The following is a 26,754-nucleotide window of genomic DNA, read 5'->3' on the forward strand; positions in this document are numbered from 1 at the left end:
TATAGCCCTTCATGGAGTTAACTAGGGTGGGGACATCGGATGGCAATCTATGATCGCAATGAGAAAATATATAACATGTTGGCACTTGAATTTTTGGGCCTGTCTACTCCGTATATTACATCCATACAATCGCACGCCAAAACAATATAAATTCTTGTTCTCTAAGCACTTTGGTTATTTTGATTCTGATTTCTTGGATGAGATTGGTTTCTTCGTTCCGTATTTGGATCGGCTGGTCAATCGCCCAGTAACACCATGCTGTTATATAATTAGTAGCCATCCTAATGTCACAAGGGGGTGCCACATACAAGATCCAGGGCGCCACGAACGAGATGATACTTCACACCAGGGCAATCTTGAACTCTCCCGCCGCGAACCAAGACCACACTATGTTGCTGGATGTTATGACCTGCCATATTTTTTCAGTATAAACCAAAAAAAACCCTTGGCTGGAACTTAAAGCAGTCATTATATACCTTGGCCGGGAATATATGCCGTAATAACTCTTCCACTGCTCAGCCGCACCCTGGCAATCTTTCGCTCTCCGGAATTGGGTTTCTTTGGCTTGGTAATACCGGTCTTGAGACACACGCCTTTCATCTGGGGCCGATTGACGAGCGCCGGTGAGCGCGGTTTCCGCGCTTTTTGCTTCTTACGACATCCACGTCGGACCTGGTTATAGGTGGCTTGCGGACGAGGGGTGGTGGAGAAGTGTGCGATTTGGAATTTCTGGTGTAAGAACGCGGTGGTCGGTCGTGTGTTGTGAGAGAGAAGTTGAAATGCAGGGCGGACGGGTTTCGGAAGGATGGGGGAGAATTGCTGGCGGAGAAGGTGTCGCAAAAGTCGGATTGTCGATGTGCGAGGTGAAACAGACATAATGACTGTTATTTCGGTCGGAAAAGAGCGGATTGCTGGACGAAATTCGGAGTATCGTCAACAAGCTGGAGCGCTGTCATTCAATCCGCAGAAAAGTATCTTGAGTAGAGAGCTTAGTCATTAGTCATGTGACAACTTGTAATTTTGCCGAGCTGGTCTGTTTGGGTGGCCGGAGGAGCTTGACGTGGAGAGCGCCGCCTGAAGCTTCACTGTCAAGACTGAACCAGTATTATCTGGATAATTTCGAAGCACCTATTCCAGGTAGTTTTCTGCAGGCTCTCACTTACATACTGATCTTCTCCCCCGTTTAATATCCGCTACTACTGGACCTCTCATATTCTCTCCCACCGAAAACCAGAATCCTTTCAAATATGGTCCGTTGACTCAACACCCTCCGTTAACCATCAAACCGCCCATTAACTGTTGCTAATTCCGCCCACAGTCTCTCCGCATCGCGCCTTCGGCCAATAACCCGTCTCAAAGATCCAACACCTCCAAGAACGGTGCCACGCCGCATCTGCGCAACGGCGCTCCCTCCGCCCCGGGCGTCCCAGATGTCCTCCGCGCCTCGCTCTCCACCCCCGCCCCCGATAATGGCCCCCAGGCACCATCCTCCACACATCCTCTAGAGGCACGCTTGCTGCAGTGGCGCCAGACGCAAGATGCAATGAAGATGGAGACTCTGCGGCGGATGTATGGCATTGCGGAACCGGTGCGTCGCGGGATGGAGATGAAGATGGTTAGAGAAGGACAGTGGAGACCGGCTGTCTTAGGTGGAAATGCGCAGAGCAGTATACATGAGGATATTCTGGCGCTGGGAGGTCGGGAGACGGAGGTTACGTGGGAGGATGTATTCCATGGTATGTTGGCCACATGGACGACCGTGCTATATCAAGTGCTCGTTCACCATCGATTCTCTGAGAATATCTTGTTTCTGATGCTAACATTTTTCACCAGGCGATATGCTTCGCGAAGGACCAACGTTCCATGATGAGATGGAGCAGCGATTGAAGATGAACTGGTAGAAGCTCTTAAGCGTGTTCGCTGCCCTTTGCAGCTTGTCCTCCTCAGTGATGTTTTTTGATGTAGAGACCTTTACCTGGTGCTGTGTATAATTAGAACAGCATAGCTTTGAATACATTGTTCGATACCATCAATTCCTTGATGTCTTTTGTGTTTGGGTGCGGTGGACACTTGGGTATCCACGTTACTACTGCCAATATTGAATGTTCGTACTCAATGCCACAATCCAGCATTTGGACAAAAAGGTCACAGTGCAAATTAAATTCTATCAAAGTATGGTTTTCCAAATCGTACTAGTTATGACGTTAACACTCCTACCTCGAGATTTTGCTTGTCCAGAGCCGATGTTGGGATTGGAAGAAAATCTAACGCCGAATGGGAACGTCCAAAAATACAAACTAGCCCCAGTCATCGGAAAAACAATACTTTATCTTCGATTTCATAGCCTCACGTCTAGGTAAAAGGAAAGACAACAGCAGTACAAATAAAGAAAAGAAAGAGAAGAAAAAAGTAAGAAAAAAGAAAACCACAAAATCGCAGAACCGCAGAAATGAAGGAATGGATAGTAGGCACAATGTAATGTATCCGGATATGCTTTGTGTAGAAACGACAAGGAGAAAAGCTTCATTGAAGGAAAATGCTGGAACAGGGAAAGTTTGAGGCCGCATGTATGGCAATTGTAGATAACGCGCTCTGTCCAGCGTGGCCAGCACAGAGCGTAGAAACAAGAAGGTCCTTTGAAGAGAAGAGCGAATGCAGCCAAGCTCCAAACCAAACAACGCCAGTAGACCCGAAGGTACATGGGAATAATGATGAGCGTTTCGTCTGTACATAAATCATTATCAGCAACTGGGGGGTTCAGAGAGATCTCTCAGTGCGCTAGAGGAAATGGGGGGAATATGAACAAGGGGTGGCAAGCGGAAGGAGGGGGCGGTAGTTTCTAGTAGATTTTTGGATGAGATTTGCAGAAACAGAGGGTCTATGGTGTTGTGGCGTATGATATGTCGTAGAAAACGCGCAAGTGGTCCGGAAGGTGCCCAAGGTATTGGGATCGGTGGGATACATAATTCGGTAGGCGGTGGGGGAGGGCATGCGTCATAGGAGGGGTATTTGGTGACGTACAACGACATATTGAAATCTTACAAAATGATGCAGCGGCATCCAGGGCTTCGTTCATTCTCTTCGCCACGGGGGTATTGGCCTTTGGATGCTTTGGCGTCCTCTTCGTCAATGACGTCCTGCGGCTTCACGGTCATGTGCACAACATTGGGGGCATCACGGTTGAATTTAGCATCTATCCAGACAATTAGAACGTAATTGATACAGAGTGAAAGAGTCACGAACCTGATAGCGGGGCCTTGTCGTCGAGAAGCTTGCCAAAGGATATTAGGCGAATTGAACTTGGTGACGATGGTCGGGGTTCCCATTCTAAGCCGACAGATAACTATTAGTCGAATGTAATCCAGAGGGACACTGCTCAGTATCAGATGGCTGAATACCTGATCTCCATTCCCTCCATATCAGCTCCTTCAGAGTATATACACTCATCGCAAAGGGGTCATGGTCGGGCACATTGACGCTGCGCTTGCGCAGGTACTTGCCATCGATCTTGAAGGGGTGTCTGGCGCCGGTGGTCAGGAGCAGCGTGATGACCAACGAGCCGGCGGCGGCGTCAGACTCCTTTGAGGACGGGTTGGGGAGGTCTGACGACGGGCCTATGGCAGGACTCAGCGGTTTCGGCTCCGTCGTAGGCGCGACGGTAGCAGCAGCAGCAGCGCCGGTCGCGTTGTCGACGCGGATTGCTGGCAGCGGGCTGGTGTCCGAGACGGGTTCGATGAGGGTGGTGGTGATGGGCGACGGCATGGCCGGGTTGTCGACGGCGGCGGCGACAGGTAAGGGGAGATGTGAAGGGCGAGAAGCGTCGTCGGCGGGCGCATGGGCCGGATCAGCAGCAGCAGCAGCAGCAATGACACGATGCTGGGCTCCGTGGGCGGGCGTGACGGCGGGTTCTGGAGTGGCGGTGCCTGGCTGGGAGGTTGAGCAGTTGGAATCTCGGCCAGCGCCAGGCGCAGCGGTGGTGTTTGATGCCATCGTTCCAAGTTCCTAGGCGGGTTTCACAAGGTTTGATTCACAGCCCGCAGAGTTAGTGAGTGAGTTAGGGCGAGAGTTCGTTAGTCAGGCAGGCAAAGGGTTTGACGGGCAGCGTGGCGAGGGAGAGTGCCTAGAGCGCAGGCATGCTGGCTGGCGATGCCTGGAGAGAGAAGACGTGAGGGCGGCGGTGATGGCGATGACGAGACAACACTCGGCCAGCCGGCGACGAGACGAGACCGCGCTGCTCCACTGCTGGCCTGGCCGCGCTCTCTGCGGTCTGTCTTATGCTGTTATTATTAACTGAGTTACGGCGTAGTCAACACTGGCTTCCTCCATGGCCCGCCAGCCGGACCGCCGCACTCTCGCCGCCGCCCAGCAATCCTTCGTCGCCACGCTTCGGTTCTTATTCGGACGCCGTTTCCAGCCAGACCAGCCTACGCACTAACGCTCGCTTGCACCTATGTCTGGAGGTATGTATTTGTACGGAGTAGTCTGTATGTAGCTACGTGATGATGATAGAGCACGTCGCCCGCCGCCGCCGCCGCCGCCTCAGATCCAGCCGCTGTAGCGCATCGGCAGCTCGTTCTTCAGGCCCTCGAAGCCGCAGCCCACGCCCAGCAGCCGCACGCGCCCGATGTGCCCGCCAAAGTCGTCGTCCACCGCGCTCGTCCAGCCGTCCACCAGCTCCTGTACTGCGTCTATCACCAGCGGGTCGTCCTTCACCAGCAGCGCGATCGCGTCGTACCCGCCCGCGCCCGGCACCACGCCGCCCACCACCCCGTCCACCTGCGACAGCGCGTTCAGCAGCTCCGTCTGCACCTCCGGCTCGATGGGCACGCCGCACTTGTTCGTCAGCGTCTTGATCCACATGCGCGTGCGTGCGATCAGGCTGCGCAGCTCGTCGTAGTTCACCAGCATCCCGCGAGCCTGCGCCAACCGCTTGAGCTCCTGCCGCAGCTTCTCGTTGTTGCGCTGCAGCCCATTCCACAGCATCTCCGCCTCCTCGGGGTTCTGCGCCCGCCACTCCAGCACCTTCTGCACCATTCCCGGCGTCCGTGACCCGCAGTCCACGTCGCAGAGCACCATCTGCAGCCCCCGCGGCAGCCGGAACCCAAAGTCCACGCATTCCGTATCCCACGGCGTCTCCGTGTTCAGGTCCTCCACCACCGCAAACAGCCGGCCTTCAAACTGCGCCGACCCGGCTTCCCCCAGCCCGCCCAGAATAGAGGGCGAGAAACGCCGGTAGAGACAGGATCCGTACACCGCCGCAGCAACATCAAATCCAGAGCCGACCTTGCCTTGCGCTGCGCAATGAGCTGCCTGAGCGAGGTTGTGTAATTTATCCCGCACAGACGCCAGTTCCTCGGGTTGCACAGTGCGATGGATGACAACCGCGGATACCAAAGCAGTAACAAGGGCAGCAGACGATCCGAGACCGGTTTTGTGGGCGTCTTGCAACTTCACTCCAAATTTCGAAAAGTGGCTCCCTCTATACGGTGTAGAAGATGCCACGGTTTCGGAATAGTAGTCGTTGTCTGCGAGAATTGTAATCGCGAGAGATCCAAAGTTCTTGGATGCCGCGATATAGCTGATGTATGTGAGCGTGTAGTTTAGTGCTGTTTCCACGAAGATATTTCGTGGTCTGGTCATGTCAGCACTGCCACCTAAAAAATCACAAAAGCCCTGGGCCAGGCAAGGAATGTTGGCGGCAAAAAGAGACAGCTCTCTCTCTCTCTCTCTCTCTCTCCCTCAACTACCAAATGACAGCTAGTATCTAAGGTGAGGGGTAAAGGCGTTGCTTACCCAGCGTTCATCTGCTGAACTAAGACTCCTCCGCCATCACCTACTCTCTGAATCCGGTATTCCCACACGGCATCTAGAAACTGAGGTGACTTCACAATCACAACTTCTTCTGGTTCCTCCTCCACTGGGGCTTTGGCGTTTCCACCCATAGTAGTGTCCCCGTCTGCAGAGGCATTCCCAACCGCATTCTCCGACGTACCTGCGTTGAACCTTGCGCCCCTGCTCGACCGTCCCATAGGCAATTGTTGTACAATAACATGGATTCGTGCGTCGAGAGCCAATACCGTGCCATTGTATTTCCGGTCGAGAACCAGATAGCCTCCAGTCAGAAGCACTTTGCCAGGCGCCGAAACCGCCGTTTCGACGGGCGGTTGATGCGGCATCGTATCACGATAGGACGCTTCAACTATAGTCTAACGCTGGTTATTAATCTGGCTGAGAGAAAATCCGGCGAAAGAGCGGGTTGGGGTGAAAAAGTGGAACTGGAGGGGTAAGAGCAGATGTTGCTTAGAAAGGCGGTTCTCGAAACAGCTGGGTCGGTCGACATTGCAAGCATGTAGGTACATTCGCAAAAATCAAAATCGGAGCAGGGCTTCGGACACTCACGTCTGTAGGAGAATACCAAGATGGCCGTCGGAGGCGTGGACGTCCCCGAGATCTGCCTGTCCAAACAAACGGTAGTATGCGGGTCTCAGGGAAGGATCCCAACGTTCAGATACGCCGGTAGTCAACGCCCAGGAAGCTGTGTTTTTGTGAGAGACATGCTGAGGATGTATTCCCATTTTCCAAGCGAGGGCTAAATTTAGTTGTTGATTCTTGAGACCCGTCAGAATCTCGATTCTTTTCGCAATCATTATTAATCGACCCGCACGGTACCGATCTGCCATCGTCCCCCCGATATAGCACCGCTTGTGGGGCTAGCCGTTGCCCGGAGTAAATGTTTACCCGCTCCGAAATCCACTTTACGCGTCGGTGGCGGGGCTTTGATGATCCGGCGGGTCGCGTCGCGTCTTCCTCGATCACCTGAAGTTTTATGTTCTGAAGTAGGCTTAACAGTGGGGGTGCCTTTCGATCTTTCAGCCGTTCATTCTATCGTTTGATCTTCTTTACTGTGTTTTCTTCTTTCAGAGACCTCATGTCGAGTCTGCTAGATACCATCCTCAGCGGCCCTCCCGGCCCAGGGGCAGCCAGACGAGGAATGCCGCAGTCCGATCTCCCTCCCCCAAGCTCGCGGCCCAACATCCCTTCCGAAAGCAATGGGCAAATGAGCGAAGCACCTGAATTTGCGGATGACCAAATCCCGGAGTCGATGCCCCGGCGACCCCGCCATCCAATGTATGGTAGAGGCCCGCCGACCTTCCGTGACGTTGCTGGAGAAAAGGTGCAACAAGCATTTGAGGAGCTACTGGAGACACACATGGAGGATCCTACGACCTTCGGCGCTCCTCCGTCTTCCGAGATGCTGAGCGACAAGTACTACGTTTCCCAGATACACGGAATGGCGAAGCTACAGTTGTCAACACTCTATGTTGATTTCACGCACTTGACCTCCAACCAAGTTCTAGCGGATGCTATTGCGAATCAGTATTATCGTTTCCAACCGTACCTAACCAAATCCTTGCATAATTTGATTGCGAAATACGAACCACAATACTTCAGAGAACATCGGCAACTTGCAAGCCATTCGTCCCAAGCCAGCACATCAGCAATGGCCGTAGACAGTACGGAACCAGACCCTCTTTCCGAAAAGACGCGATACCAGCAAACAGACAAAGTGTTTTCTTTGGCATTTTACAATCTTCCCCTCGTCTCCAGACTGCGCCAGCTACGCACACTGCAGATTGGAAAATTACTTTCAATATCTGGAACTGTCACAAGGACATCAGAAGTCCGTCCGGAACTTGCAATGGGAACATTCAATTGTGAAAGCTGCAATATGCTATGTCCTGATATCGAACAAAGCTTCAAATATACTGAACCAGCGCTGTGCCCGAACCCCACATGTGGCAACCGTATTGGCTGGCGCCTAGATATTCGCCGAAGCACGTTCGTTGACTGGCAGAAGGTTAAGCTACAAGAATCCTCTCACGAAATCCCCACGGGCAGTATGCCACGTACCATGGATGTGATTCTGCGTGGAGAAATGGTGGACCGTGCAAAGGCCGGCGAGCGGTGTATTTTCACAGGCACACTGATCGTCATTCCAGACGTCACCCAGCTAGGACTTCCTGGAGTGCGTCCGGAAGCGTCGAGAGACTATGGCAATTCAAGGGGTGGCGACATGGGAGGTGGAGTGACTGGCCTCAAGTCTTTGGGGGTCCGTGATCTCACGTATCGCCTAGCATTTCTGGCGTGTATGGTAACACCGGATTTGACGACTCCTGGTCAATCCACAAGTCAGAACCTTACTGGTGATTCTCGGAACATCCTCGCCTCTTTGAACCAGGTGGAGCTCCCTGAAGAAATTGAAGATATGGCTCAAGAGCGTCTCCTCCAGACTCTTACACCTAAAGAAGTTGAAGATCTAAGGATGCTCGTGCATACGGAACATATTTTTGCTAAACTGGTAGATTCTATTGCGCCTATGATCTACGGCCACCAGTCGATTAAGAAAGGACTCCTCCTGCAATTGGTGGGTGGTGTGACAAAGAAAACGGTTGCAGAAGGAATGCAACTCCGCGGTGATATAAATGTTTGTATTGTAGGCGACCCTTCGACAAGCAAAAGCCAGTTTCTAAAGTGAGTTAGGAATAAACCTTTGGCAAACTATATGACTTACCTTAGTTCAGGTACATTTGCTCTCTCCACCCTCGCGCGGTATACACTAGTGGTAAAGCGTCTTCTGCTGCGGGTTTGACTGCTTCAGTGGTGAAGGACCCGGAAACGGGCGAATTCACGATTGAAGCCGGTGCTTTGATGCTTGCAGTACGTCAAATTCCCAGTTATTATGTTGTTCTATTTAACTAAGGGTATTCTATCAGAATGGTGGAGGTATTTGTGCTATCGATGAATTTGACAAGATGGACATCAGTGACCAGGTCGCCATTCACGAAGCTATGGAACAGCAGACGATTTCCATAGCAAAAGCAGGCATTCACACTACGCTCAACGCCCGTGCGAGTATCCTCGCTGCTGCCAACCCTGTGGGTGGGAGATATAATCCAAAAGCTACCCTTCGAGCCAATCTCAACTTCAGTGCCCCTATTATGAGCAGATTCGATCTTTTCTTTGTTATTCGTGACGATCCCAACGAAGCTGTGGATAGAAATTTAGCGGATCACATTGTCAACGTGCATATGAACCGAGACGAAGCCGTGGAGCCGGAAATTCCCACAGAATTGTTGCAGAGTTATATTAGATTTGCACGAACATTCAGACCTGTCTTCACCCCTGAAGCTAAGGAATTAGTGGTGGAAAAATATAAAGAGCTTCGCAGTGATGATGCCCAAGGTGGCATCGGACGAAGTAGCTACCGAATCACTGTTCGTCAGCTAGAGAGTTTGATTCGTCTGTCAGAAGCTGTTGCCAAAGCGAATTGCGTCGAAGAAGTGGTTCCTAGTTTTGTACTAGAGGCGTATAACCTTCTCCGGCAGAGTATTGTTACTGTCGAGAAGGATGATGTTGAAGTTGATGATGAAGCGACGGGCGGAAACGTGGACCACGAAATGAATGGTGTCGATGAAGAACAACGTGACAATGAAGGAGATACTGCAATGGGTACTGGCGAAAATGATGCCGCTAATGCCAACGGCGCTGCTCAAAATGGACAGCCCCAGAAGACAAAGATTACGTATGAGAAGTATATGAAGATTCTTAATATCTTAGTTCGACGGGTCAACGATGACGAAGCGAACTCTGGCAACGGGGTGGAGGAAGAGGATTTGAAAGTTTGGTACTTAGAACAGATTGAGTCTGAACTCAATAGTGAAGAAGATATTGAGCATGAAAGGTTGCTAGTGACCAAGGTTCTCAAACGGATAGTAAAGGTTCGTATGAATATTCGTTGCCAATCTACCTATTCTGTCTGTTTAGCTGACATATTTATCTTAGGATAATATCCTTATGCCCATCCGGGGAGAAGGTCTTGTTGATGCGAGTGATGATACCCAAAGTACCTCTCTGCAGCGGGTGGTTTACGTCTTACACCCAAATTGTGCCGTTGAAGAAATGTAGTGTCTCAATTTTGTTTAACTTCCTTTTTCCAAAAATTGGCGAACTAAACGGCTACGTCTTTCTCTACTGGCGTTAGAGCCGTTCTCTGTTTTTTATCTTTCACTCTGAGATGTAGATGGTGTAAGAAGAGGGGGTTTAAATGGGCGTCGGAGCGTGGTGTTTGTCTACAATATAATTCTCATTTACAGAAATACTAGAGCAGTCATGCCAGCCCTGACCAGCATCATGATATAAATTCGAAGTTCATGATACCATGCCTTTTATTGTGGCTCTATTCCATTTTTTGTCATTGACCTATTCGGTAAAAAAGATAAAAGAGATACACCACGCAGAGGAGGCTTAAGTGCTAGTAGTTATTTTATGGAATACAGACAAAACTGTCTTTGGAATCTGTATCCGGAGAGACTCCAAAAATCTTCAAAATATCTTCGAGTGTATCCCTTCAAGTCAAGAAGTCAGCAGAAGGGCTTCAAAATAAGCTATTGAACTGTGAAGCTCACCTAAATGCAAGGACATCTGCACCCATTGTTTTTTCAATATTAGTCGTCTTAAATTTCTGGATGAGTTGAATACGGTCATCGATGCTGTTCTCGACCGTAATTCTGACTATCTCCACATCTTTTTTCTGGCCGTATCTGAAAAGGCGACAAAACGCCTTTAAAAACCATATGTTGTCAGTCGCCGAGTTCATGCATGTGAGTGCATGATATGGATGTAATTACCTGTTGTTCAATGGCTTCATTCCACCATAAATCAACAAGAATACATTTATGCGCCATTGTAAGGCTTAAGCCTGTCCCTCCTGCTTTGAGTGATGAGATTACAACACGAACAGAGGGGTCATTCCGAAAATCTTCAATGTCTCGATGCCTTTCAGAAGCCGGGGTGCTTCCAGTGATCTGACAGTTCATTAGATGAGCCTGACATTATTAATAGATTTGGATTGACAGTACCGTTGCAAACCCCCACCCTTCTTTGAAACACATCTCCGAAAGAATAGTAACCATACCTAGAAATTGGGTGAATATCACAATTTTCGTGTCCGGAGAGCCATTAATCCATGCAGCTACGCAGGAATGTATTGCAGTGAGTTTGGCACTGGGCATCAGATGGCCGGCAGCAGTTACCCAGTTGTCAACAGGAATAGTGGGCACCAGCGAGGGTCCAATATGGCTCAAATATGCCGTTTTCTTGCGATCAAAGACCTTGTAGAGGCTGGGAATGGCAGGGCAGAAAGCAACGTCCTGGGCTCTTTCGCCGCACACACAATGTGCTGCGTATTCATATTTCGGTAAAAGCGGGAAGCAGGCCTTGCAATAAATGTGCATGCAGGGCATAATGTACGCCATATACGGAGAAGATTTGCATTTCTTACACATATGCAAGCCAGAGTCTGAGCTTGAAGAATTCAAAAAGTCTCCGAAGGTTTGGACTATCTCTGCAGTGCAGCGGGGTAGAGATGATGCTATAAATTTCGCCTCCATTGCCTCGTCGACAGAGGGAAGAGCCTTGGCCTTTGTAATCCAATTGAGGAGGTTAAAAATCTCAACATCGGTTGCCGTAGCATCAGATCCAACAGATAAACGCAAGTTCTCCATCATTGTATCAGTCAGAATGTCTTTCAGCATGCTGTGGGCTAGAAGCAAGTGACTTGTATACATGCGAAGCTTTTGAAGTAGCACCCATTTTCCCGTATATTTTCCACTCTCCTCATCCATGCCTGATATTGTCAGCAAAAATTAGTATTGGAAAATTTCATTTACACTCACACATGTATTGGTTGACGAGAAACCTTGCGATTTCCTCGTATATAAGCCTTTCTATTTTACTGAACTGTATTGTAATAGTGCACTCATCCACGTCTGGAAGTTTCAAAATTGGGAGGCCAAAAAGGGTTTCTTCATGTGTCCGGCGCAACATATACGCTCGCAAGAGACTAGCAAGTCTTCCATGATTTGCTGTGCCGTCCTGAAAGAGTATGATCAGGTAAATTCAAAGGTTCGGGATAGAGAGAGATTTTACCGGATAGTAATTTCTGCAAAATCGGTGGAAGTTGCCAGTCTGCGGGATCCGAAGGAATTCAAAGTAGGGGAAAAATTCCAAGGGATTACTACAGTATATGCATTTTGATCAACGATTTAAACTCGACGGTGTTTAACGTCGTCATCATTCAGAAAACTCACTTATGAATTGGTGTTCCGGTAATAACCCAGCGGCGCTGTCCAGACAACATGCGTACCGCCATGCTGGTTTTAGACAAATGATTCTTGATCTCGTGGGCTTCTGAAGAGTGGAAATAAGAATTAGGTAAATGCTAATATGACCGACTCTCACCGTCTAGGATAATTCTGTGAAAATTGATTCGATGGATAATTCCACAGTTGTTGTAAAATTGGTTCCTCCATGCAGTTTGCTTTTCACTGTCCTTGACTATTTCTGGGGATATTTCAAATTCTGGGTATGATTTGCGCACTTCGGTATAGGTAGTGAGTCTGTGATGGTTAGCCTAGTAACTTAGTCAAAGAAAATTACCTTGAGATTAAGCATACATAACACCAGTGCCACCCAGACAATAAGTGAAAACATCTTCGGAAATCTTTTCTGCTGCGTGGTGACGAAGAATGGCCCCTAAGACATGAGGTTTACAGTGTTCTTTTAATTGGGACATCCTATACTCCGTACATGTAGTTAGATCAGCAACATTGGCTTTAACTCTTAAAACCCACCAATGATCGACTAGATGGGGTGGAACGACAATTAATGTGATCTTTGAGGCATCTTCTGGGCTTGGTTGGCCATCCACCATGGTTGCTTCATATTGTTAGTGAGAGAGATATATATATATGCTAAAAACATCATACCAATAGCCTGTATTGTCTTGCCAAATCCCATTTCGTCACAGAGAAAACCACCAAACGGCGCAACAGAGGAATTTTCACGGTCGCGCTTTTCTTAAATCAGCAGTCGATATAATTTATATTATTGGAAAAGAGCTAAATACCATAAAACCAACACCTATCAACTTTTAGCTAATTAGATTTTCAATATTCCAATTTTTGTAGTTATAGGGGGCGGCGTTACCTGGTAATGAAATAGACTGGTCTTCATGTCTGGATGCAACCAGCTACCTTTTCCATCTGCCTTAGGTCGTTTGGTAAATTTAACAATGGCAGACATGATTTCTTGCCTATCTGTTCTGATGACTGCAGGGTCCGCATGGGGAACATTTGCAATAAGCTCCTTCAGAGCTTTATCTTTGGCCTTCGCAGAAAACTTTGGGATTTCCTGTTTGGATATATTTGCTTTTGCGCTTTGGATCACATTTGCAGAGAAAAGGCTCTCAAAATTCATATTCATAGCTTGGCGCCTCCTCTGCTGCTTCACCTTATTTGATATCTTTTGATTGCCTTTGGAGGGTCTAGCGACGCGCTTCCGGACAGCGCCCTTACCCTTTGGTTTCCTCGAATGATTAGTGACACTAGGCAAAGCGAATTCGTAGTATCTTACCTTCTTGTTATGACTCTCTTGAAATGCATCAAACCCAGAAGCTGCGTAGCGCCGTTTGTCTTTGGAGGCGATTTTATTTTGAGGGTTTGGCTTTCTACCTGCGGCTTTTCGGTTCCTAGTTATATTTTGGGGGATATTATCATCAGTCTGACCCGGAGTGGAATTTTTGCGATCGTCGTCAGAGCAGAACAGCTGGTATTGATCTTCCATTGAACCCAGCACAGGGAGTGAATTCAAATCAGCGAAAGCTGGTTCGGTATATGCGGGCTTCTCTTCCTGGCTATCCGTCTGGTTCCTCTGCCGATTGAGCCGCCGGGACTCCTTATTTTGCGCCTTCTGAAACAAAATCTCCTCCTCCAAAGTAGGGTTCGCCTTTGCCTCGAAATCTGATCTGAATTGTTCGAACCTAAAAAACGTTCAGATGCCCATAGCCCTAGAAGGTTCGCGGTATACATACATTTCGCCGGTCTCGGGAGGGCCCGGAGAGAATTCGGTATCAAAGTCCAAAGAGCGGTCAGCATCCTCATTTATGCCAACTGCTTGACCTATGCTGCTAGAATCGGCGGTTTGATGGGGAGCAACAGCACCCATTCTTTCTTGAAGTCTCTCGCGGGCTTGCGCAATAGTTTCTTGCACACTGTCATAGAGCACCCCATTTTCAGTGGAATTGATTCCTGGTGGACCAGTTTCTTGACTTGTTTCAGGATTTGCGAGTGCTTCGGTCAGAGCCATCTCTTCACAATGTGACATAAAATCCCAGTCCGAAAGCAAAGAATTATCCATGTCAGTGGGCTTGGTGTCTCCCAAGTCCGGAAGTGGTTCATAGTTCAACATTGCTAACAAAATAGAAGCCCGGTAATTGGGGCTGGTTGCAGATTCTTGAAAGAAAGGCGAAGAAAGCACAAGTATAGTACCGGCCAAACCACAATACGGAGTGTTAAGATACAAAGATGGCTGCTTCAGATGTCACCTTTGAATGAGGGTATTTATAGGCGATGAAAACTAGGTAGGGGTTAGATATTGAGGAAGTAATAAAAAATCGTGCTGCACTGCGAGTGAAATGAGGATGTATAGATCTCAGTGTAAGGCAGCCAGTGGGCTAGTTTGGTACTTCTCAGAGTGAGTGGAAAGTGAGCAGGGATTGCGACAAAAAAAAAAGCCGGAGGGTGCTATAAGATAATAATAAGTTTCCCTTTTCCCTCACACAGTGTAAAATGAGGATTGACAATTGAAGAGGTTGGGTTTCAGCTAGTATGATCGTGAGAAATGAAGCGAAAGAGAAAATGTAATCTTCGGCGGCAAGGTGATTACGGCTTCACTTTAAGACTACTTGAAAAAATATGGTTATCGAAATCAATTGGGAAATGAGAGGTAGAAAGAATGCAGTGCGCTGTGCAATAGGCGCCTTGGTAAGGTAAAGAAGAAGAGTGTGAGTGCTGTAGAAACAGCGCACTAAATGACATATCATCCAGGTATATGAAGCTGGTAGTAATCGTACTTCAGGTTAAGCTTTTTTCCCCGGGGGAGCGGGGGGAAGGTGGTTCAGTGAATGTATTGCAGCATTGCTTGTTGGCCACTTTAACAAGCGAAATTTTCTCTTGCTCACAGATAGCCGTACTTTTGAATGAGAGTATGGAAATATACAACATTGCAGGAAAAGATCCAAACCTTATCAAACAGCCTGGAAAAACTTCTCCGTCGGTGTCGCTATTCAGGAAGTCAGTAGCATTCTGCGGGTGGTAATATACTTTTTCATTCCACGCGCTATCATTGTAATAGAACTTCTGCGGCCGGGTGTTGGCTAGAGCGTGAAAGGTCCCGGATAACTAGTTGAGCTTTGATAGTGATCAATATCCCAAGGTGCGCGCGGTTGAGTTGTAGTCGAATTTGGGTGTATGGAGGTTGCTTGCCTCCTAACCCCCTCTCTTGGAGGTGGAGGAAATGGGCTAGGCCCAAGGTACATAGTCAGCATAAGGTAGTAAGCAGGTAGTTATAGTGGTTTGTGCTTGACCCCTATGAGTAACTTCTTCCACACCTGCATTCAGTGGAAGGTCTGAGCCTATCGTTCACACTTGGTTGGAATGCTGTCTGACAGCATCTGTCTCCGTAAGTTGTCCTGAACGTATTGATACTCTTCTAATTAGAACAAGTGTATATAATCCTTCAATGATGAGATGCAAACGTTAAATAATGGAAGGCAGAGTCAGACCTGTTGCATGGATGGACGCTTAACATTTTCAAAGTACGGAGTACTCCGTAACTGACTCGGAAGCCACGATGCCAGGTCCTTGGCGCCAAGAGATCGGCCCGGACCGTCTCTCCGTACGGAGTATGGAGTACAGGACGCTAAGTGGTGCTCGACTACAGCATGCTAGGTTTGAACATATTGTGTAAACAGTGGCTAATACAGGTGGCAACACCAGAAAAAATGCCATGATTGGGTTACTATAGGGTGGCCCGCAATATGGTCTGTCTGCAATTGGGATGCCTTTCATTGAAATGGGCAAGATGGTACAGAGTACTACATCGAGAAAGTACTTGAGCAGCCAGCACAAGGCTCATCTTCGTCGGCGCAGGCCACCCAACTGTCGCCAATTGGACGTGCGTATCTGGGTCAATCCATCATTCCCAGAGGATCTGGGCCGAGAACGACACAGATGGGCAGGGTACAATAGACATTCTGCCAGGTGTCCAATTGCCTCCAATACTATAACATACGATACTCGCGTCCCGGACATTGAGGGCATTGAGGTGCGTAGTGGATTTCACCCGCAAGTGGTCTAGACCCTTGAGCGAGAAAACTCAATCCCCTCGCCACATGGAAACTCCTTTTGTGGAGTATTGCCGATAGAAAGTTTCTACCCTTTCCACTCAGTTCTGAACAGAACCACTATCCCTCCCCGTGGATATAGTTAAATACACCAGGGCCATCAAGATGTCGCTTTACCTAGATTGCTACCCCCTCTGCACAGCAACACATCTGCCTGTAAGTGTTTGATTGATGATCGAAATGCGGTGTGATTGAGTGTCTTGCATGGATGAGGCTCCCCGGACGTTGGATATGTGAAGTACGTTGATGATTTCAGTAGTTCAAGATCCTGCAAAAGAGACTCGGAATAATAGGATTCTTCTAAATCATAATTCAATTCACTTGGCTGAGCATTATGCACCCACTTGCTCATTGAAAGCTGAATGTTCCTTGCTTGTTTTCTTAATCTTGTGGAAATAAGGGCTTGTGTTTCTCAGTCTTATTATTAGTATAGAGAAGGATGCAACTGCATGGCATCAAATTTGTGATCTTTGTCCGATAGTCGACTGAGAAATATCCACAAAGACTACCGCTTTGAAACTAAAGATATAAAAGCTGCAATATCCCTTCAGATCTAGCAATGGTGACAGAGCATCATTCATCTTTTGTACTGAGTACAGTTTAAACATCATGATCAGATTACTCCCAGTTCTTGTTTTCCTGGTCGCTCCAGTTCTATCAGCACCAACAACAGAACACAGCAACTTTCCTCGAATTGCTAATGGATGGGAGGCTGAGGGGGGTCAATTTCCTTCCATGGTTTCCTTGGCTAGGGGCACCGCCCATGTCTGTGGAGGAGTTCTGATAGATGATAAGACTGTTGTCACAGCAAAGCACTGCGTCACTGGAGGTCTAATCCCAGACATAGCCCATGTTGCAGCTTTAGTAAGTGTTCACTATTGAACATGAGGCATATTCTGACTGTATTGTAGTTTTCTTTTGCTGGGCTTAAGTCTGGAATTGCTAAGGTTGTCCCCATCCTCAGGAAAGAGTTGATTTGGCAGTTTTGCATCTGGAACAATCCTTTCCAAAAGGCAAACAAGACGGGCATGATATTGATCATGCCGAGTTACCAGCTCAAGGATCCACTCCCGAAATTGGTGAAGTTGGTTTGGTTGCAGGCTGGTATGTATCCATATTCATACTCATCTATCAGCTCTGAGTATCACTCTTCATGGAACTAACAATCAGTCAATAGGGGTGTGGTTGAAAGCAAAAAAAGACCTACCAGACTGTGGTTTGCCCAACTCACTGTCAACGAAGAAGATTGCCTGACACAACCAGAAATTCCTCGAACATACTTTTGTATGGACTCCGAAAGATCATCCACCTGCAAAGGAGACAGTGGAAGCCCAGAATTTCGTCATGGATCGCGCGTTGTGATAGGTGTTGTACGTGGTAATCTTGGGAAATGTGGGGAGAATACAGGCGGCATATTTGTTAATATTGGTACTTATTCAGAATGGATCCGGGAGAACAGATCAAAATGAATGTGAAGGGGAAGAAGGTGGAGACATGAGTGAATTGATCTGGTAGTCACCTCTTTAAGTTATCGACTATGTAAATATAGAATAGAAATTAGTGGGATTCAACATCTCCGATTTTGAAATATAAAGCGACATGTTGTTCTGGAACCTGATCTATGGTGGGGGGCCCAGAGGTATAATATCGACACGATGAAGATAAACTTAGATTAGACCCAACTCACAGAACCAACATTTCCAGTCAGTGACAGAACCCGTCACGCAGGACCGTATGGTCAAACGATGGCTCGTTCCCGTCGACCGCTTGGTCTGTCAAGATACGTCAGACCACAATTTCTGTTTCGACGGACGATCCGTCACGTGGTCTGGGGTACAGCACGGCACAAGATGTTGAAACTACCCCGTACCTCTCCATAAAATGAGTATATTGATTGGATATTGGCACTCCATATTCTAACTGCATGAAGCGGTGTTTTGTGACAGCTCGGAAAATCGGTATCCCGATGGCAGTGAGAAGATCTGGGATTCCGGCCTGGGCTGTCGTGCACATCACGTGTGTGCCGGCCGAGGTCCAGTGGCCCGGCACGCTAGCCAGGCTGATCCGTGCACGCCGCTTACCTAACAATGAGGCTCGCATTTCGCATTTCGCTTGCCTCACCGCTTTTTGGCTGGCAATCACCGCCAACAGCGACCTTCGTTTTCTCCCCTCCTCCACGCCGCCTCTCCAATTCGAGTGTCCCCTGGGTGTTCGGGTTGGTGTGGCTTGTGGTCGCTGTGTGTATCCTCATGTTGTACCATCTCCACTCTTTCTACCCCATACTTTAACTCCTTGTTTTACCTGCTTGATGACCCGTCACAATGGCTTTGTGCTTGGATATGACCAGGATGATAACATGCATATCTACTCATTAGATAGAAACTCACTCGCAAGGGCATCTCAACAGTGACGTTATTTGATTTGCACGGACAATGGGTTTTCTTCATTTACATGAACTCACAAACCTTCCTTCTCTGCATCGCGCATTGTTATTCTCCCCTCACAGCTTCTACTGTTGACCGACCAAGCTTTCAGGATGTTGGGAAGGCTCTTGAATACAGCAGCTTCAGCCTTTAACGCTAATCCCAACTCTCCCCGTACCCCTGCGCAACTGGAATCTGTGACAGAAGAAGAACACACCTCTGGCCTCCTGTTCCCTGACCTCAACATTCTGCATCGTACCCAACCTCACACCTACCCTCTACAGACAAGCACCGCACCTTCAAATACAACCGGTACGAGCAGTTTTGATGATAATGATGGTGTAGGACTTGAACAGGTGAAGGATTTTCGAATAATTATCGCTCAAAATGCGATGGGCGATCGTGACGAGCCATGCATACTTCTCGACACTAAGAACTTTTCGGGCACCGAAAAGCCTTCACGCTCTGCCTCAGCATCACATTTAGTGGAATTACCTCGCGCGAGACACTCAAGAGCAATAAGCTCGTCCCAAGCGCTACGAAGAGATGGCGTACAAAGCTCAATCTCGATGGCTCCCGAGCTCAATCCAGTTTCACCTCTTATAGATTCCAAAGTGCGCGATACCCCTAATATGAGCGCTTTCCTACGCGCGCGAAACCGACGATCAACATTCTCCGCCACAATTAGAGACAGCGATCACCCCCACGGCCGTATATCCGGTGACACCAGCGACTCTGGTCTGCTTAATTGTATTTTCGGCAGCAGTGCTTTCAGCTATCGTGGATCATCCACCAAGATGCACATTGTTCCAAATGATGGAGAGCTACCCTATGAGGTTGGGAGTCGAAATGCCCGTGCATGCCACTCTCACCACCGACGAGCTGAAACATTTAGTGCTCAGTCGAAGCCTCGAAACATAACGTACAACACCGTACAGCAACGGCCGCTTCCTGCGAAAATAACTGTCCTGGTCACTCGAATGTTTAGCGTTAATCTGCCCGAACACCAAACCGCGCCTACCGATGTTTCCGAGCAGCAGCCCTCACCCTTCGCAAAGCTCTTCTTTGGTACTGATACCGTTCAGCCTACTGCTAAGAAAAAGAAAATCAAGGAAAAGAAAACACCTATGTATGCGGTTGCCATTGCTATACAGTTGCCAGTAACAGCCCGAACTCACGGTCAACAATCCTACCAGTACAGTCCATGTGGTCCAGACATGCTCAGACCTCCTGTCATAATGTCAACGTCTTTGGATTCGGACCGACGGATGAACGCGGCTTTTAACGATAATGCTACACATCTGTCTTCTACTTCCAACTTGGACGAAAGGATCGACACGCTTGTTGACTACTGGGATATCATAACGCGCACTCTATCTCACCTAGAAAAGGTGGCAAGTAAAGAAATTGTTTCGCTGCTGAAGGAAGTTGATTTGTATGCTGTTCAACAACCCAAACCTGTCAAACAACCACCGAGCATGCAGCGGACAAATCAAACAATCATTTACTTGCCCCTCAACTGTCTCGCTCCCAACACGATTCTCCAGAAGGAAACATTGCACGCCATACATAGAGTCGCGTTGGGACTGAAAATACCTCGCGTCATAACAGGACAGAGTCGCTGGGGTGTCTGGAGAGATGAAGCTCGCTGGATTTCCAAATTTCTTTGCGAGAGGGAACACAACTTCTTCTTTTTGGTCTTGATTACGGCTTTTCTCGGGAACCACACCGATTGGCTTGGCTCACTGGGCCCAGAATGGCATAAACGTCGACATATCTTACAGCAAAGGGTTCAGCAAGATATCGAACTGAGTATTCCTAATAGGACGGTTATAATATCACCCTGTAAGATGACAGCGAGGCGGTTGATCTTTGTGCTCGCTACATTTCTGCCGTCCCAGCAACGTTCGGATACCTTGACATCCCCCTTCCGCCCCAGCACATCTACCTCCTTACGTCAAATGTCGCAGAGCCCACCGAATCCTCAATTCTTTCGGCGAGAATCCCTTCGTCGATCGCTTAATAGGCGTGCTCGAACACGTAATTTCGTTGACGAGAACTCTAGCTTCAAGAGATCTGCGAGTGTTTCCTCTAACGAGACCATGAATGTCATCCCTGACGACTTTGAGTTCATGACTGCTCCCGCTCAGCAAGGGCGCCAAGACTCCGATGCTCGATCTGTCAAAACCGCCAGCCTTCCGATCCCTTCCAACGGCATGCGCGTTCGCAAGAGTAGCACCGCGATTGCCGCCCCCGCCCTACCTGGAACAGCTACGCCTATACCCCATTTTGCTTCTCAACGGCCTTCCCAGGCTAGAGTTCCTCCAGGTGCCCAGGCAAGTAGCGTCAGTGCAGCGTCCGCAAACCTCATGCAAACTCTTCGACGAAACGAAAGCAATCCGGGTTCTGCGGGTAGCGATTATCCAGCTGGTAGCAAGTGGGGAAGTTTACTATCCGGTTTCTGGACTTCGCGGGAAACATCATTGACTGATAAAGCCGATAACCTCTCCTCTCGGCAGGCAATGAACCCTTCATCGCCATCTTTCTCTAATCGTGAATCTCCCGTTTCGGTGTTTGGAAAATCAAGTGGAGAATTTGACAGCATCCGAAAAGGTGGTCAGCTGAATGATAGCGACATCCCAGCTAATGTATCTGGCTCCGATGCAGCCAACGATGCGTCAGAAGGAAATGTTCAGCCGCAAGACACCGAGGAATCATCGCCAGCATCTCCAGTGAAACTTTTTGTTGAGGCCAACGATGGTGTTGTGGATGTTGAGTTACCTCTGCCAGGCTTTCTATCCTTATCGTCCTCCAACGATTCAGCCATACATTCTCCGCGCAAATTTCGCGACTCAATAACCAGTCTTGATATTGGACCTCCACCTGTGAATGATAGCCTTTTTTCAAATGGACAAAAAGACCACGAGAAGCTCAACTCCAACGTTGCAGGATGGCTTAAACGGTACCATGAGGATTTTGTACTTCAAGCAGTCCGGCCATATCCCAGCCTAGAAGCCGATATTAGACGCTCTATGTCCGCTGAGCCAACACCCAACCACATTATGGCCACTCTAGCTCCAATCGATGCCTCTGGCTCGTCTGAGCAGTGGGTAGAGGTCTGTTCGACACTAATCGCAGACACCACCTCTTCTACCGTCAAACGACTCCGCTTACGCCGAAAAATCGCCAGCGCCAGGCCTCATATGGGACTATCTTCCGCAGCCATGCTGCCCCTAGGCGAGCGTAAGGCCTCCCTTTCAACTTTCAATTTGACCTCATCAACCGCTGTTGAATTCCGCTTCGTCGAAGAAGAGTTCATCGAAGAACCCGTCATGGACCTTGATGGCACCCTTGTTGACGCCGTTGAGCGCGTACTCGCGCGGTCCGGGCCGCCCTCCGTCAATCACTCCCGAAACGCATCTCCCAGCCGTGGTCGCAGGGGAAGACCCGGACCCAGCCAGCTTGGCGATCGCCAGCCTGTGGACAGCATGACCACCATGACCTTCAGCGGCACGGCTGACCACCCATCCTTCGAAGTGCCGCGAAACGAGTGTCGGCGGATGGTGCTTGGCGCACTCGAAGAGGTGGTTCGAAGCGTCGCGGCAGAACGTCGGCGCGAAGATTCGATGGCCAAGATTGATGGCTCGGACATCAAGAGCCCCGGTGGCCGGCCTTCTAGGAAAGGTATCGGCATCGTTGCGGATAATACCCTGCGAGAAGGGATCCGTAAATGGCTGATGGAGATCGAAGAAATCTGTTAATAACTAACCACCGCACATATACCCACCCCTAAACATAATTGATACCCTCAAATATCCATTTTTCTTTTTTACATCTCTCATGGACAGCTTGAAACATGACTTTTAGCATGGACCGATCCCATAGCGAGCGATCAATTTCCCGATTCCTTGCTCTCTCTTTTTTCCAACCTTTTTCTTCTTACGGTGCGACCTGATACCCCAATGTCGTTTTGGCCTATGGCGGGAACCATTTTTTCCTCTTCTTCCTCCACTACCCACACCCCGGGCAGCAACGCCCCCATTTTAACAAATTCTAATGCAAATGCTTAATCTTTTTTTCGATCTAGAGCTCGCCTCTGCATCATCTCTGCATATTACCCAGAGCAAGGTATACACCATCTTGCATCGTTCTTACCACCTTGAACAAAGCAGCGCCCCCCATCTTTTTGTCTTTGAACACATGGTTGCTATTTTGCAATCCGCATCCCACTGGGTCCCAGCGTGCTTTGTGTTTTTTGCGATCCATCTCTCGTTTTGTTTTTCTCTTTTCGGGTCTGCAACTTGTACATGTTTGAGCATTTTTTTTTCCCTTTCTTGAGCTACGCGCACACATACACATACACATACATATTTGCCGCTGGCCCGAGGAGGGCTTTGACCTTTGCGTGACATAGGGGCTTTGATGAGGACATATTTCGATTCACATACTTACCATAGCAAGGTACTTGCATATTCATAAAGGGCTTGAACAATACATAACACTTTTTGCTTATCTTGTTATTTTCCAAAGTATAGTATTAGTAGCTTCCGGTAGTAGACAAGGGAGACAATGGTGGTGAGAAGGCCGCCAACGGTGTGAGTAACCGTTGACGGAGATATGTGTGACAAAGGTCAGGGTCTTTTTTCGAGTGATATCAAATTTAACAAAGATACTCGCTAGATTTGATTTTGTTTGTATTCCACATAGAGAGTCTTATCCCAGAACCCCATCCATTTTGAGTTAAAAGAGTCAGTTCCCCCTTTATTAACGCCGACGAGTTATCGATTCTCAGCATCATTGCAGTTTTTTTTTTCAAAGAAAAAGAAGCAAAAAACTCCCTTTGTTGCTGTCTCCCCAGCAGAACGTTTCTTGCGGGGAAACCATTATTAATCAATCAAAGCCTAACAAACAACACAACCCTACACAATTCCTCGCCGTAACACGGCTCTCGGAATCAAATCAAATCATCAGCCTCTCAACCTTCTGCTTGATATTGCGGATCTGCGCAGTCAGGTCGCTGGCCTCGTTGGTCGTGATGCTGGCGGCGATGACGGCGCGGCTGACGCCGCACGCGCGTCCCAAGGCCACTATAAAAAAAAAAAAAAAAGACAGATATAATTAGAGGCAGCTGTTGTAGGTCAAGAAGAAACTACGTACCTTTGCTGGGGACGTAGACGTAAGGCGTGTTCTTGTCCTCGCAGAGCAACGGCAGATGCAGTAGGATGGCTAGCGGCGTGGTGTCGGCGGCCAGCACGATGAGCTCGGACGTGCCGCGGTTGAGGGTCTTGGTAGCTGTTGGGTCAGAAGGCGGGTACGCGTTAGCGGGTTGATAGTCCAAGGACGAACGAGGGGGGAGGGAGGTCAGGTGTGGTATGTGTGTGTGCGTGTGTGATGTTACCTTCGTTGGCGCCTTTCTTCAGCTGGCGGTAGTGCGAGGCCTGCTGGACAAGGTCCAGCAGTTCGGTGGAGAGCGACTCATCGGCAATAGGCCAAGCTAGAAGTCCCGAGAGGATGGAATGTTAGTCTTTTTCACGAGTCCCTTTTTTGTTTTTTTTTAAAAATTTATGTTCCGCAGGGCTTGGTCATAGACGGGCATAGTTGTGGGAAGAAAGAAAGAAGAAGAAGAAAAAAGGGCTCGGTCGGAAGAGAGGTGTGAGGCCGCGTACCTGCTGATTGTTCATTCGCCATGGTTGAAGACGGTCCGGGTCGGGATGCGTCGCAATGAGCAGAGCGGTGGCCTAGAGCAAGACTTTGGGGCGGGGCGATCGAAGCAACGAGCAAAGGAATAATACAAAGCGGCGGTTGCGAAGAGCGAGTTTTCGGCGTTTTCGAAATTTCGCACAGCGGCCCGGTCACGTGGGGAGGTCGCGGGCTACGGCGAGCGTAGGGCACACGCTGCGCTAGTGGCTGCTTACATCAGCGTGTCGTCATCGCCGAGCACGCGGATGAGCAGGTTTGAGAGACGGGCGAGCGCGCGAGCGACACGGCGCCGCATGCAGGAAGGGGAGGAGGAGGAGCCGGAATTGCACGGCGCACACGTAAGTAGTAGGACTGTTAATTGCGCAATACGACGACTACGACTACGGCGACGACCGAGACCGGCGGGCGCCCTATCTAGTTACCTAGAACACCGCGGCAGGCGGCAGGGCGCGATGATCCCGCCCGCAATATCGGCGACTAACCAGCCCCAACGCGAACTTAAAAAAAAAAAAACTACTACGGAGTACACGATCAGCCGCAGGAGAAATGAGGATGAGCTGCGAGCGCCCCGCCGGCAGGGTGGGTTCGGGTCTTAAGAATGGTAATAATAATAATATTTGATTTGTGGTTTGGCTTCGGGGCAGAGAGGACTACGTAATATAGTTGGTTAGCTCACGGCGATGCCCACCGGAGCCCCGGCGTTAGTCGTCGTCGTCGCGGCCGATGATCGGGTCGGGGAACCAGACGAATATCAGGCAATAATAATGACAAGAGAAGCAGATCGCACGCTGGGCAGCCGATAAGTTCTAGGCTGGTGTGACGAGCCCCGTCCGCCCGCCGCCCGTTGGCCGATCAGCTCGACAGCCCCAAGGACGGACAAGCCAGAACACGACCCAAGGGATGGTTCCGTGCTGCGCCGTCAAGTCAGGCCATATTTCATTATTCCAGCGGCGGCCCCTTCGCTCGCTCGGGGTCGTCGGGCGGTCGGGGCTCGTCGTCGTCCGTCTTCCTTTTTTTTTTTTCTTTTTCACTATTATTATTTACCTTCGGCCCTGCCAGTTCCCAACGGCCGAGCTAAAGACAATAATGCCCCCCCCGGTCTTCGGAGTATTCCTGCTTTCCCTGCCTGCCTCCTGCGCACCACCATGTCTCAGGTGGGCGAGCCAACGCGCGGGCAGGCGGGTGTGGTATGGGCTGTCAACCGGTTTGGTCAAGGGGAGGGCGGACAAAAGTATACACCCGTCTCTTGGAACCAAAAAGAAAAGAAAAGAGCTAGTCTAGCTCGTCCCAGACGGCCAGGGGAAGACAGACCGTGGACGGCGAGACGGAGAGCGAGCGAGAGAGAGAGAGAGATAAGAGGGCGAGGGAGGCCAGCAGGATGGATCACACTTATTCATGAGGATTCACTTGTGTCCCGCGTTGCCCCCCCCCCTCCCTTCCCTCCCCGCCCACAGCATTGCGTTGCCCAGTGCAGATCGGTGAGATCCAAGGGCGGCGCGACGCCGCGGGCTGCTTGGTTTATGTTTGGTATCATGAGGGGAGGAGGAGGAGGAGGAGGAGATTCCGAGGCCCCAGCGACGGACGGCGGGTGTCGGCGGTCGGTGTAGTAGTTATGTAAGTGCGGTTGGGAGTGCTCCGTATGTAGTCCGTAGCTAGTAGTAGTAGTGACCAGGGGTGTGCGGCGCGCCGTTGCGGTTTATTTTTATTTTTAATTTTTAGACTTTTTTTCTTCTTTTATCCGACCGCTTTACCTGTTTGGCCGCGGAAGGACGATCAGACTTTGAGGTGGGCGGGTGGGCGGGTGTGTGCGCGCTCGCGCGTGGGTAGATGCTTGGGGAGAGCGTGAGGAGAGGAAGAAGAAGAGGAGTAGGAGGAAGAGGCGTGAGGACAGGACGATGAAGAAGACGGTGATGATGAGGAAGGGTGTCCGCGGCTGGCGACACGGCGGCGCGGGTTTGTGGGTGGTGGTGGTGGTGGTGGTGGTGGTGCGACGGCATATCCTCGGGAGAGACAGCCAAGAAAAGGACGCGATGGGCCGTCGGTCGGGCAGCGCGACGAGTGCTGTGCTGTGCGGCGGTGGTCGCGTGTGGCCTGGATCGGCAGTAAGTTCTGCCCCCCTCCAAGGGGTGGTGGGCGGGCGCGGGGGATCCTGCGAGGTCGGTATCGGCGGGCGGGGGGCGGGGGGGGGGGGGGGGGGGGGGGGGGGGGGGGGGGGGGGGGGGGGGGGGGGGGGGGGGGGGGGGGGGGGGGGGGGCGGGGGGGGGGGGGGGGGGGGGTGGGGGGGGGGGGGGGGGGGGGGGGGGGGGGGGGGGGGGGGGGGGGGGGGGG

At 49.8% G+C, this 26,754-nt stretch overlaps 9 protein-coding genes across 9 annotated transcripts; 4 read left to right on the forward strand and 5 right to left on the reverse strand.

The window, feature by feature from the left end:
- Positions 1–174: 174 nt before the first annotated feature.
- LOZ57_006658 (uncharacterized protein) lies at positions 175–876 on the reverse strand (the record flags this gene model as incomplete). The annotated part of the gene is made up of 3 exons (XM_049255673.1): positions 175–258; positions 309–409; positions 477–876. 3 exons carry the CDS (start codon positions 874–876, stop codon positions 175–177), a joined length of 585 nt encoding a protein of 194 aa, XP_049105367.1.
- A 371-nt stretch (positions 877–1,247) lies between these two features.
- Positions 1,248–1,901, forward strand: UMP1 (20S proteasome maturation factor; the record flags this gene model as incomplete). Its single annotated transcript, XM_049255674.1, has 3 exons — positions 1,248–1,250; positions 1,319–1,736; positions 1,834–1,901. The coding sequence occupies 3 exons, from the start codon at positions 1,248–1,250 to the stop codon at positions 1,899–1,901; spliced, it is 489 nt and encodes a 162-aa protein (XP_049105368.1).
- Positions 1,902–3,038: 1,137 nt separating this feature from the next.
- LOZ57_006660 (uncharacterized protein) lies at positions 3,039–3,990 on the reverse strand (the record flags this gene model as incomplete). The annotated part of the gene is made up of 3 exons (XM_049255675.1): positions 3,039–3,193; positions 3,244–3,327; positions 3,399–3,990. 3 exons carry the CDS (start codon positions 3,988–3,990, stop codon positions 3,039–3,041), a joined length of 831 nt encoding a protein of 276 aa, XP_049105369.1.
- A 549-nt stretch (positions 3,991–4,539) lies between these two features.
- ERG8 (phosphomevalonate kinase) lies at positions 4,540–6,176 on the reverse strand (the record flags this gene model as incomplete). Its single annotated transcript, XM_049255676.1, has 2 exons — positions 4,540–5,632; positions 5,794–6,176. 2 exons carry the CDS (start codon positions 6,174–6,176, stop codon positions 4,540–4,542), a joined length of 1,476 nt encoding a protein of 491 aa, XP_049105370.1.
- Positions 6,177–6,928: 752 nt separating this feature from the next.
- Positions 6,929–9,966, forward strand: MCM6 (MCM DNA helicase complex subunit mcm6; the record flags this gene model as incomplete). Its single annotated transcript, XM_049255677.1, has 4 exons — positions 6,929–8,532; positions 8,583–8,718; positions 8,775–9,779; positions 9,844–9,966. 4 exons carry the CDS (start codon positions 6,929–6,931, stop codon positions 9,964–9,966), a joined length of 2,868 nt encoding a protein of 955 aa, XP_049105371.1.
- Positions 9,967–10,324: 358 nt separating this feature from the next.
- Positions 10,325–14,307, reverse strand: LOZ57_006663 (uncharacterized protein; the record flags this gene model as incomplete). The annotated part of the gene is made up of 13 exons (XM_049255678.1): positions 10,325–10,406; positions 10,467–10,621; positions 10,689–10,865; positions 10,920–11,686; positions 11,736–11,934; positions 12,206–12,249; positions 12,301–12,458; positions 12,516–12,635; positions 12,693–12,777; positions 12,828–12,912; positions 12,968–12,988; positions 13,048–13,879; positions 13,931–14,307. 13 exons carry the CDS (start codon positions 14,305–14,307, stop codon positions 10,325–10,327), a joined length of 3,102 nt encoding a protein of 1,033 aa, XP_049105372.1.
- Positions 14,308–17,038: 2,731 nt separating this feature from the next.
- On the forward strand, positions 17,039–17,818 carry PRSS37 (putative inactive serine protease 37; the record flags this gene model as incomplete). Its single annotated transcript, XM_049255679.1, has 4 exons — positions 17,039–17,167; positions 17,268–17,407; positions 17,481–17,673; positions 17,744–17,818. 4 exons carry the CDS (start codon positions 17,039–17,041, stop codon positions 17,816–17,818), a joined length of 537 nt encoding a protein of 178 aa, XP_049105373.1.
- A 1,021-nt stretch (positions 17,819–18,839) lies between these two features.
- On the forward strand, positions 18,840–22,487 carry LOZ57_006665 (uncharacterized protein; the record flags this gene model as incomplete). Its single annotated transcript, XM_049255680.1, has 1 exon — positions 18,840–22,487. One exon carries the CDS (start codon positions 18,840–18,842, stop codon positions 22,485–22,487), a length of 3,648 nt encoding a protein of 1,215 aa, XP_049105374.1.
- A 1,198-nt stretch (positions 22,488–23,685) lies between these two features.
- Positions 23,686–24,414, reverse strand: SNU13 (RNA binding protein snu13; the record flags this gene model as incomplete). The annotated part of the gene is made up of 4 exons (XM_049255681.1): positions 23,686–23,813; positions 23,884–24,018; positions 24,125–24,220; positions 24,393–24,414. 4 exons carry the CDS (start codon positions 24,412–24,414, stop codon positions 23,686–23,688), a joined length of 381 nt encoding a protein of 126 aa, XP_049105375.1.
- Positions 24,415–26,754: the final 2,340 nt, after the last annotated feature.

The sequence above is a fragment of the Ophidiomyces ophidiicola genome (assembly GCF_022830035.1).
Source record: "Ophidiomyces ophidiicola strain CBS 122913 chromosome Unknown scaffold_49, whole genome shotgun sequence".
NCBI lineage: Eukaryota > Fungi > Ascomycota > Eurotiomycetes > Onygenales > Onygenaceae > Ophidiomyces > Ophidiomyces ophidiicola.